Raw genomic sequence first — 12,759 nt, forward strand, 5'->3', positions numbered from 1 at the left:
TTTTAAAACTACTGTAATCTCATTGAAGGCAGTAATGGAGTCTTCAATTTTTCTAATGTCTATAACACAGTGTAAAATTATTCAGTCATTTTATGAAAATTTATTGATAATCTTATGCTTTGAAGAAACACAAGCTATTTTTTATAGCTGACCAAGATCTTTTCTGATTTTCCTATCCTATTTTAATCACTTTATAGATTTATGTAAGATAAGATAGAACAATTAAATTTTAGTTCCAAAGTAGATGGGAACACTTTCTCCATATGTATACGTTGATTTTTTCTTTATATTTATGCAACCAAACTACTATGTGCCAAGCACTTCCTACTTAGGATATAATGGTGTGTGAGTGTGTGTGTGTGTGTGTGTGCACTTTAAGATTGGCTTTTTAAAAAGATTTTGTTTATTTATTTATTTATTTATTTATTTGTGAATATTTTATTTATTTATTCATGAGAGACAGAGAGAGAGAGGCAGGGACATAGGCAGAGGGAGAAGCAGGCCCCTGACGGGGAGCCTGACGCGGGACTCAATTCCAGATCCTGGGATCAGGCCCTGAGTGGAAGGCAGACACTCAACCATTAAGCCCCCCAGGCTTCCCTAAAAGATTTTTTAAATTTATTCGTGAGAGACAGAGAAAGAGAGGCAGAGACACAGGCAGAGGGAGAAGCAGGCTCCCCGTGGGGAACCTGATGCAGAACTCGATCCCAGGACCTCAGGATCATGCCCTGAGCCAAAGGCAAATGCTCAACCTCTAAGCTACTCAGGCATCCCTAAGATTGACTTTTAATAAATATATTTGAAAATTAAGGTAGAAATCAATGATTACTAATTGAAACATATAATTTCCACTTTATATAAATAATCATTCAGAAGACCATCGAAATATTCCTGTTAATTATTCATAGAAACTTTGTAGGCTGTCGACACATTCGGACTAATTGTACCACAGATACTATTCAGAGATTCTTATTAGCACTTAGTAAATGTAGCTCTTGATCTGGGATTTTTTATGTTAATTATGATTCGCAGTTATCCAACTGATAAGGAGCTAATTGGATGCTTTTGGCAAGTAATGTCCAATTGAGGAGCAGTTGCAAGGGTAGGGACCTGACATCAACTAAAGGATGCTCAAAACTAAGCCAGGAGCTCAAAGATAAAAGCAGATTGTAGAAGAGAGAGAGAGAAAAAATATATAAATATATTAAAGATTTTATTTTTTTATTCATGAGAGAGACACAGAGAGAGCCAGAGACATAGGCAGAGGGAGAAGCAGGCTCCATGCAGGGAGCCCGATGTGGGACTCAATCCCAGGATCATGCCCTGAGCTGAAGGCAGATGCTCAACCACTGAGCCTCCCAGGTATCCTGAGAAAAATATATTTTAAACTCCTCCTTCTCTGGTGAACAATAAAATCTATAAATATAATTTTTTAAATTAAAAACTATATGGCCTCAGATTAAGAATATTATGGCCCAGTAGAGCACAGCTTCAGCCACCATCTTACTAAGGCAAATAGCTTCTCCCCTTAAGTCACTAAGCCAGTTCCAATAACCTATAACATTTTAAAGATACTAGTTTTAGTCTTATTTACAAAGTATTATCCATGAGTAATTTTAAATTACAACCCAGTGTTTTGATTATGACTCAAAGATATATTAATAACCACTATAGAAATAATCAATTTCTCCCTTATTGCCATTATTGGTCCACTACCTCAGCTTCAAAATTGGTAGATATTTTTTTGCCTTTGGTGATGAAAGTAAGCTCTTGACATTGATGGGAAATTTGAAATATAAAGAATTTTTGACATCAATTAAGAGCAATTTTGATCTGTTATATCAACGTCTCCCAGGTATCAACTAGAAGACAGTATTTGGATATCAAGGTCATGGAGAAAAGTCATCAAATCAAAACTTTTGAAATAATTCTAAGTAGGACTGAGTCTACTGGGAATTAGTTTTCTTAACTATTGTCTTTTTTTAAAAAACACTTTGAATGATTAAAACATGGGAAAAGATATTATATTTTAGAATGCACTACAATCTTCTATTAGGATTCTCATCTAACCCAAAGGTGATAAACAATAAAATTGGACACTATTGTTAAAATTTCAGTCATAGAAAATGAATGTCTTACAGATCTACTGCATAACACAGTACATATAGTTAACAACACTGTATTGTATACTTAAAATTTTATCAAGAGGCTAGATTTTATATTAAGAGTTCTTGTCACTAATAATAATAATACTAATGGTAATAAAAGAAGACAGGAAAAAGTTTTTGAAGGTAATGGATATGTTTATGTCATAGATTGGTGATGGTGTATACTTATTCATGGGTATATACTTATTACCAAACTCATTAAGTTATATACATTATATAGGTATAGCTTTTTGTGACAACCTTGTGTCAATCATACCTCAATAAAATATTTTTAAATTCCGATATTGGGGATCTCTGGGTGGCTCAGTTGTTTAGCGCCTGCCTTCGGCCCAGGGCATGATCCTGCAGTCCTGGGATCGAGTCCTGCATTGGCCCAGGGCATGGAGCCTGCTTCTCCCTCTTCCTATGTCTCTGCCTCTCTCTCTCTCTATGTCTCTCATGAATAAATAAATAAAATCTTAAAAAAAATAAATGCCAGTATACTATAATACTTATGAAATCTGATCATATAATATAGAAACATAATAAAATTAAATAAATACTTATAAAATATGATAATATAGAAACATAATAAAATTAAGAATTGCATATGATTGATTACTCCAGATAGGTAAATGGTATCCATTTGAGAATTAAAACACATCTTAAATTATTAACTATTTTAGATGGAAATAGGTCTAAATTATATTATTCGGAGCCATGTTTTCCCATGCAGAATATGCCAAACATTATTTAGCTGAATTTGTATAACTCAGGTGGGTTCTGTTATTTATTCATTAATGTCCTCTATCTGTCAAGTTAGGAGACAAAATTTGCACCTATCATTTTAACAGTAAGAATTTAATATATGGGATTATTACCTATGTATAAAGTTGTTAACTGGACGACTAAATAGAGAAAAAAAGAATATTAAGGTATCATAGAGAGTGGCACTGCGGAAAGGAGCTATCACCCATAGGACTTAGTGAATAAAGGAAATAGGGTGGAATTGGTTAAACTTAGAAACTTGAAGAGGGATGCCTACAGGAGTGAAACTTAGTCCTCTGAGGAGGGGGCACTTGTCTACTGGCTCCTCAGCTTAGAAAAGGGGCCATGCTGAGCTGGGAACACAGACCTCCGAGAAGGAGGTGCCTGTTTGCTGGAGCTAATGTCTTTGATGACAGCTTGATCCAGCTTTTTACTGCAAGCATTAGAAAAGCTGCCAACTGGATTTAGCTGCTGTGATAAGACCGAAGCTGTGTTACTGAGGTGAAGTGTTGCTGGTGATGCTCACGGGAACTACAGGTCCAGAAGAATCCCATAGGTAGGAGACAGGGAGAAGCAAATCCCCTCTACCTCCTCCAGCCCTACAGTCTCCCACAAGTTCCCTACTATTACCAAAGCCTAACAGAGAGTCTGCTTGCAAAGCAAAAATGTAGTCTGCAAAGTTCCAGTCACACATCACACAAACAGTATAGAAGGGTCAGTTTGGGGCTGAGAAAAAAGAACAGAGTAACTGGTAAGTGGCCTTAGGAGACAGTCAACTTATGCATAGGACAGAGCATACCCTTTCAATGAATCCTTCCGGAAAACCTGCTGATTTTTTGCAAACACCATACTTGCCCACTCTCCTAAATAGGTTACCCATAATTCAAGAAAGAATGGATAGAGTTTGTTCAAGGTAACTGTTCTACCCATAACCCCAAATCAGTAGTGTCTATCTTCATAGTGAGCCAATTTTTCTTTTACAAAATAAACTACAGTAGCTCAGTGACAATTGTTTACCTAAATTTCTAGGAGTCATTATCTCATATTTGGAATCTGGGCACTATTTTAATAATTTAAGTGACAGAAGTCAGACTGATGATTTATAATCCCTTGTGTTACCTGAAGCAGTCAGGATATTTGATAGCAGCTTTTTGAATACTATTTTCACATCTAATAGGATATAGTAATTATACATAAATACATGGATGAGAAGTATTTGATACTGTAAACATAATAGATTTGTCTGTCTTAAATTAAGATAAAAATATAAAACTTCTATATCTATAAAGTATTTTATAACACTTTACATACATCAAATTATATTAGTTCTTGCAATTTGTGAATTGATAAGCATTTAATTTGGGAAAAATATTATAATATATCAAACTTAAGCATAAAGCAAGTAATTATCTCTGTAATACTCATGTCTATTAAATTGCTGATTTGATAATGAAGCAATTCTGAGGGAGAACTAAAATTCTCATTCTTTAAAATAAATATTTATTTTTCTTCTGCTTAAAACAAACAGCTTCCCAATGAAATAATTCTAATCCTATTACATACGATTGATCTTTATACTTATATTTAGAAAGGACTTGTTATAACAATAATGATTAACAGAGTTAGAAACGGATTTTACAGACATTATTTCAGTAGCTTTCTATAATTTTATCAACTAACACTTTTTTTTTTAAATGTTCCCTGGTGGGGAAGCATTGAGAGGGAAAAACAAAACAAAACAAAACAAAACAGAACATTGCCTTTATTTATAACAGAGAGGGTTAATAATGTTTAAAAGTACTTCTTACCTGTTAACATCCCAGATTTTACTAGTTGTATCCAGTGAGGAAGAAGCCACAAAATCACCACAGGAGTGCCACGTGCAGGACCATACTGCATGACTGTGTCCTTCAAAGGTCAAAATGCAATTGCCTGTAGACAGGTCCCATAATTTAACCGTAGTATCACCACTTGAAGTAGCCAATTTGTTGCCACTATTTGCAAGAATATAAAAAAAGTAATTTGTTAAAAAGTCAAATTATGATTATTTTTTACAAATGGTTATATGCTATCAGTAATTTGTGTGTGTTTGTCAAATCGTTCTTGCTTTTAGTGGCATACTAAATGCTTGAATCTCAAGATCTTATTTGAGCCCATAACAATTATATACTTACTTGTATTATTTAGTAATTCAAGTTTGATGAGACAAACTGCTGTTGCACACTTTCTGGATTAATTCTATATCCTTTTAGATTAATTGCCTAAATCAATATTTATTTTTAGTATGTATTAGTTTTGGGGCTATGTGTAGGGTCTGTGGATAATGTAGCCTCAGAATGATGAAATTTTAGACATTGACTAAGATAATTTAAAAAGTTTAATACAATACAACAGGTCAGTATTGTTTATGTTTCGATGAACGAAATGGTCCAGGAATGCAGTTTGGATGTTGAAGGAAGTGAACCAGAAATGAGGATATTTTTGAGCTAGATCTTGAGAGAGAAAAGATTTTGATGAGTTGAATGGTTAAGGATAAGCCATTAGACTTTCCATTTAGGTTATTAGTAGATATTTAAAAAAGCAGTGACTTTCAAGTGGTGGACATGACTGCTAGTTTAAGAAATGAATGGATATTAATGACATGAGCAGAAACATCTAGGAGTTTTTGGTAAAATATTAATTCCAAGAAAATTTTAATTCCATCATTTTCCTCATATTCTTATGCATTGCATGATCCTTCTATTGTTCTCTTTATAACTTTTCTCTCCCTAAGTATAATGAATTGCTTATTCGTACTCTTTCCCTGTGATTTTGATTGAGAACTCATTCTTCTCTCTGTTTCTATGGCATCAAGCATTAGGATTGACTAATTGAAGTACTCAGCAAATACTTCCAGAATGAATAAATATGTGAATGAATGAATGAATGAATGAAGTTGTGTTTTTATAAAAGAATAAGGAAAGGTACCTAGTATTTCCAAGAGAGGGAATGGCAAGATCAAAACAAGTATTTGCTTACTTGTTTTTTTGTTTTGTTTTGTTTTTTGGGTTTTTTGTTTTTTGCTTTTTATGCTGTGAGAAGTACATTTTTAAAAATTTTTTATTTATTTATTTATGATAGTCAGAGAGAGAGAGAGAGAGAGAGAGGCAGAGACATAGGCAGAGGGAGAAGCAGGCTCCATGCACCGGGAGCCTGACGTGGGATTCCATCCCTGGTCTCCAGGATCGCGCCCTGGCCCAAAGGCAGGCGCCAAACCGCTGCACCACCCAGGGATCCCCAAGAAGTACATTTTTAAGTACAGCAGAGAAACAAGCACTGGAGAAGGAGAGTTTAAAGGTGGTGGAGGAAAGGTGGATTACAGAGTGAAGAAGGTTATACAGTTATAAAAGGATATCTATTTTCCTTATAATTTTTTAAATTTAAATTAAATTAGCCAACATATAGTACATAATTTTAGCTATTCTGACTGGTGTGAGATGGTGTTTCATTGTGGTTTTGATTTGTATTTCCCTGATGCCAAGTGATGTGGAGTATATTTCCCTGTGTCTATTGGCCATTTGTATGTCTTCTTGGAGAAAAGAAGACCTGTCCTCTGCCCATTTCTTGATTGGATTATTTGTTCTTTGGGTGTTGAGTTTGGTAAGTTCTTTATAGATTTTGGATACTTGCCCTTTATCTGATAGGTCATTTGAAAATATCTTCTCCCATTCTGTATTTTAGTTTCAGATTAGCAGAATTAAAAAGAAATGACTCTATGAGAGATAGTCCTTCACTAATAGACAGATATTTAAAACTGTCTTTTACTTTGCAGCTATTGTTTATTTTTACATATATTTGCCATTCAAAATTTTACTTTTTAATACTAAAGACCTAAAAATATATTTGTCTAAAAATATACAAGCAGGAGTGCCTGGCTGGCTCAGTCCATAGAGTATGAAACTCTCGATCTTGGGGTCATGAGTTCAAGTCCCATGGTGGGCCTCGGGCTTACTTAAAAAATTGTCCAAACAAACACAAAAATAAAAAATAAGTTAACTGTGGCTCTTTCTCAAATCTGTCCTTCTGATGGGCTAGCAAGCTATTATGGACATAAGTCTTGCTCTAGGGTAAGAATTACTGTAATGTATTTCTGTCTGGCTGAAAATTCTTTCATACAAGTTTTACATTCTTCTCCCTTGCTTTAAAGTATGTGGAAAAAAAAAAAAAACCCCACAAAAATCACAATAGTAATAATCACAACTGAGATAAGCAGTTGTAATGATCTTTACAAATGCCATCAACTGATATTTAGTCAACAATAAACAACATTCTCATAAGCTTTTAATATATTAAGTCTGTTGCTCATGTGTATGAACTTAACCAAACCCAAAATATATAGAATATGAATTTCTGAATTTCTCTGAAATGTTTTGGCTTTTCAAAAGATATGGTTTGAAATATGCAAAATTGTATGCTTTTGGCACGCAAGAAAATAAAATATTTGAGGATGGAAAGGGAAAAAGAAAGAAAGAATGATGAACCAAAACTCAAAAAGTGCTCCAAGTCAAGCAAAACTCAAGGTTTCCCTCAGCTCCACAAAATAAGAGAAGTCGAAATCCCCAAAAAGAGAAAAAGTGGATCCAGTTTGTTAGCAAGTACACTAAATCATTCTTATTTACATTTGGTTAACTTCTCATTCTGGTTCTGCTGGACAGCCCACGTGACCTTGGACAGGCCATTAACATTTACATTTAACATTTCTGGAATTCATTGTCTTTTTTAAAAAATATGGATAGTAAGTCCTGCTCAATATAGCCTAAAGTGTTGCTTTGAAAATCAAATAAGAGAATTCTTACAACAGCACATTTTAAATTCTGGGTAATATTCAAACTTGATACTGTTTTTAAGAGATACTCTTGTGATAACCAGTTTTTACGTGGAATTGCTTATCCTTATGTCTATAGATAGTAGAATGGAATCCAATTACTTTCATTATTCTATAATTTATATACCTGTGTCTATCTACTCAACAGGATTATTTGAATTTGTAAAAGGAATATCAGTCACAATATTTTCACTTACTATAGATATATATGTATTATTTATGTGGCAGAAAAACCTATAACCAAATTATATTGATATATTTTCTCATGTTTTTTATAGGTAAAAGATAAAAATTTTGGTATCAATGAGCTCATAAAATAATTGTATCAGAAAAGCTCAAACTTAGAACTTAGATTACTTGAAAAAAATTAAAATATTTTGATTTACATTTAATGTGCCTAGCTTGTGAGAGTCCCCCAAACTTTAAGTTAAAAATTAAAACAAAAAGGGCAAAGAATGCTTTCATCCAAGTTATTCTAAATCCTTAGCCTTTGATACGGAGCTGCTGGCTGCATTTGGCTGGTGAGTGAGGGCACTGTGACAGAGTAAAGTGAACACCAGTCTACACAGAAAATGGTCTCTTTTGAAGTAAACAGTGCCCACATCCAACTTCTGTTCCCTTTGTTCCCAATTGATATACCCTTCTTTTGTGTAGAAATGTAGAATCAACCAAGAATCATACATAAAGTGAATTCAGAAGACAGCCTTATGTTCAGATATTACAGATGCTAGCAAAAGCAGAGTGTTCTGCAAAGATCAGGCCTTCCCTTACTGGCTGCAAAACCACTGTCCTTGGTTGGGTGTATTGTTTGGAGCTCCAGGTGTACCTTTGCAAGTTGCTTGAGAAATTTCAATCGGATTTTCAGCTCAGTCTTTCCACTTTTACACAGGAGTGGAAAGATGCTGGCAAGTGGACTCTCCTGTGCCTGGTATATAGTATTTATAAGACATGCTATTTATTGTGTAAATGCACAAATGATGTATGCAAGAAGGAAAGAGAGATTTCAGTTGTTCATATATCTGTGTTAATAGAATGGAATAACTACATAATTTAGGGATATATATATATATACACACACACACACACACACACACACACACACAAGTTTATAGCAAAACAAACAAGTTTAAAGCAAATCTTGGTACAGAGGACAGAAAAATACTGGAATTGTAAAACTACCAGCATGTTACTCTTTTTTATTTTGTTTTATCCTTTAATTATGTTATTGCTTAGGTTATAGATGCAGAAGGACAGAAATTGGTAGGTTAATTTACGAAACTTTATATGGAGATCATGAATAATGTTGTCATCCTGAAAATAAGATAGAGATGCCCAGGAATGCCTTTAAACTATTACGTATTAATTTTAATCTTGGGAATTATTTTATTATTTAATTTTCTTATTGTATCCAACATGCTTCTGAGTATTCTCTAGTTGTCATTCATATGCGTGCATGTGATACATTAGAATTGAATATTCTTTATATTCTTGAAAAACATAACCTGGGTTATTATAATATTTTGATATATATCCATAGGTACTAAAATATAGTTCTCATCCTTTTGAAAATTAAGTTTCTATGCATACCCTATGACTGTGTCAAGAAAATGTTATATTCATAACATTAAATATATTTTTTTCAGCTATCTCATAATTTCTACATTTGATACTTCCTTTTCCATTTCTTTCTTTTGACCCAATGTTCTAGAAGACATAGGAGATTCATTTATTCATTTCACAGTTAGTCATATGCTCCAGACACTGTACTAGACAACTCCATCCATCATCCCTCCATACTTCTCAAACATACGAAGCATTCTTCCCCTCAGGATATCTTCACACACTTCTTCTGGCACTAAGATGCTATCTCCTGTGGATATTCCCATGGCTTGCTCCATGACTTCAGTTAAAGACCTTTTCTTCAACTTCACCTTATCATGAAGGGCATCTCTTCCAATCCCACTTAAAATACTATATCATCCTAACTTTTTGCCTCTCTCTGTTACTCTTTACTGAATGGCTTTTCTCTATAGCACTATTCTCTATAGCACTTATCATTATTTATTTATTGCCCCCCTCTCTCTCTGCCAATAGAATGTAGCATATATTAAAACAGAAACTGTTTTTTAAATTAACTGCTATATATCCAATTCCAGCTTCATACTTAGCACATAGGGAATTTTGATAAATAGCTATTGAATCAATGAATTAATGGATGAAACACAATTATGAATATGCTAATGTCCCTAAAGTCCTATTTCTAATAGATAATTTTTCAGGGCTTATAATGTAAGAAAAGAATAATGTAGGCAAGTAGGTCCTATGTCCCATCTTATTACTAGATTTCTTATTTGGATATTTACTATTTAAAGAAGCTTAATTTCATGGCATACTAAATTATTTCCTTCTGAATTTTGCCTGAGTTACTATACACACATAAATTCAGATTGTGTTGGAGGATATTATCATATAGGCCCAGGAAAATAGCATATCCCCCACCTACCTCATATCTTTTTTGGATAGATGCAGGACATAAATAAATTCAATGAATAAATAATTAGCTCACATTAAGTAAGCTGAAGAAATAATATATCTTATACTCCTAGTGAAAAAAAGTCTAATTCAATGAGTATTTGGATTACCATGATAAGGCATTTAATAAAGTGATCTCTGAATATATACAGACTTCTCTCATAATTTAAGCCAAAGAAAAAAATGTAAATAATTTGAGGAATATGTGCACTTCATATCCTTCACATCTTTTGTATAAGCAGGTGCTCACAATGTGAAAGCAGGAAAGGAAAAAGGATGAATGTTCAGCATGTGAAAATTGCAGCATAATCAGAGATTTTTAAGTATTTTGCATTCAAGAAGAAAAGAACAATGAAAAAATTAAGCTAAGTAGATAAACAACAGTCAAATAATAAAAGACCTTTCCTGCAGTCCTAAATTATATTAATCTGTACGCCACAAGGAGAGATCAAAGGGTTTTAAAAGGAGTTAAGAAAGTAATCAGATATTAATTTTTAGTATGTTAACACTGGGAACATAACAAGACCGGATTTTTTTTTTTTTTTTTTTTTAGGAAGAGTAGAAAATACATTAAAGAATTGATAGTGCTTTCTATTATAGTGTTTTACTTAATTACTGAATTTAGTTATTTTGAGATCTATGCTTTGTATAATCACAAGCATTCCCAGGTTTTGGTAAATGATTTTCAAGGCAAGTGTCAGCTTCATACTGATACCTACCTGTTCCACTAGCTAAAGGATTTTCCAAGTCTAAGTGCATTGAATGGTGGAATGTCAGTTTTCCAGTGAAAAAGTCTCCTCTAATGATACTGCTTCTTTACCTTGTTTTGACATCTGATCTTAGTCCTGGATTACAGAAATTTTCACTGTACTCTTTTCTGATTTTCAAGAGTACACGGCAACCAAAATATGTAGGTGTGAGGCTGAGTTCAAGTCCTAGGAGGATTGATTTGACAAAATATTTAAGGTCAGCAGAGGCAGGATATGTACTTCATTACCTGAAGCCAATGTCCTGTCTGAAAGTCTTATAGTAGATAGAACAAGATATTTCTCTGGTTCCAGAAGAAGCACTGCCTGTGATTCTGGTATAAAATAAGAGGTTTACCATACTTGGAAATATTATAATGATAATTTGGATACATTTAAAACTAGCTTAAGGAATGTGAGTGAATTCATATATCATGGAATTCCAAAATTTTAAGGCTAGAAGAGCCCTTAAATCCATATAATATAATCACACTTCCTTGTTTTAATTATTCCTACTGATATTCTACTATTTTAATGCCCAACCTCTATTTAAAATTTCTAATAACAGGAAACTCAGTTCATTGAGCTTTAAGTAGCTTTGTTATAAAGTCTTCCTTTTCTTGAGCATATTTTCTTCTATATAAAAAGCTCCCCTTCGTTAAAGTCAGTTATAATGCTTGGCATCATTCCAAATTCAAATAAAACCTCTTTCACTCAATTGCTTTTAGAGTAGAGGAAGAAAGCTATCATATCCTAGAAATGACATTCCACTCATTTCTTTTCTTTATCACCCAAATATTCTTTTCCATGCTACTTCTACTTTAGAGATAACACAGGGATCTTAGAAGCTGTACATCCACTCAAACTTGACTAGTCTATTTCTACTGAATAGGGCATATATTTGCATTATTCAAATCCAATCTTATATACTATCACTTCAAATACTGGTAATAAATATAAGATTATCTATATTTCCACACATTGAAATGTGAGACTATAGTGTGTAATTTCCGTTCTCAGAGGCATGAGATATTCTTTCTTATCCTTTCCCTAATTATTTTTCATGTTTCCTTTTCAAATTGTTATTTTCCTTCCCACAACAGATCTATTGTTTATAATGACCAGCCTTGCATTCAGATTGAAATTCTCTTGATAAAATCAAGAGAATTTGTTTCAGGGCAAACAAAGCTTTTTCTAATATTCTGAACTATGTTGTATTTCTGTCTGGGAACCTAACTGAATGAGCATTTCAGTTTATGAATCTACTTTTCAGAAATCCAAACTTCATTAATTTAAATCATGTTTAAAGCCAGCTCTTTACCTTTCCTGTCCCTCCATCCCTGCAAGTGTAGATAAGAGAAAGAAGTATTGGTAACAACAAACCTATCCCTGAGTCCTCTAATTTCCTGTGGTTTCATAATCACTAAAATGTTTTATTGGTCTTTCTAGGAGTGTCATTTATTCCACCATAAAATCAGTGGAGTGAATAGGGAAATGATAGATATGATTTCAGCAGATTCTCCATCACATTTCTGATAAACTCTGGAAAATAGCACAGATTTCACCTGAATTTGCCACATTTTCATTGATTAGAGCTCCTTCACCAAGGCTGTACCATTCATCAAGGAATTAGTAAATATCAAGGTACATATTAGTTTATCTTCTGTGTGAATTCTATACTGAAGCCTTACAAGTATAAGTA

The 12,759-nt window shown here is 33.4% G+C and overlaps 1 protein-coding gene across 1 annotated transcript in view; it reads right to left on the bottom strand.

The window, feature by feature from the left end:
- The window catches only part of SPAG16 (sperm associated antigen 16), a 935,138-nt gene that overhangs the window by 433,989 nt on the left and 488,390 nt on the right, over positions 1-12,759 (bottom strand). Inside the window, exon 12 of the mRNA XM_026002203.2 lies at positions 4,724-4,909. Within this exon, the coding sequence (XP_025857988.2) occupies positions 4,724-4,909 (186 nt within the window). The remainder of the gene's footprint in view (positions 1-4,723; positions 4,910-12,759) is intronic.

This window comes from Vulpes vulpes, chromosome 16, assembly GCF_048418805.1.
Source record: "Vulpes vulpes isolate BD-2025 chromosome 16, VulVul3, whole genome shotgun sequence".
Lineage (NCBI taxonomy): Eukaryota > Metazoa > Chordata > Mammalia > Carnivora > Canidae > Vulpes > Vulpes vulpes.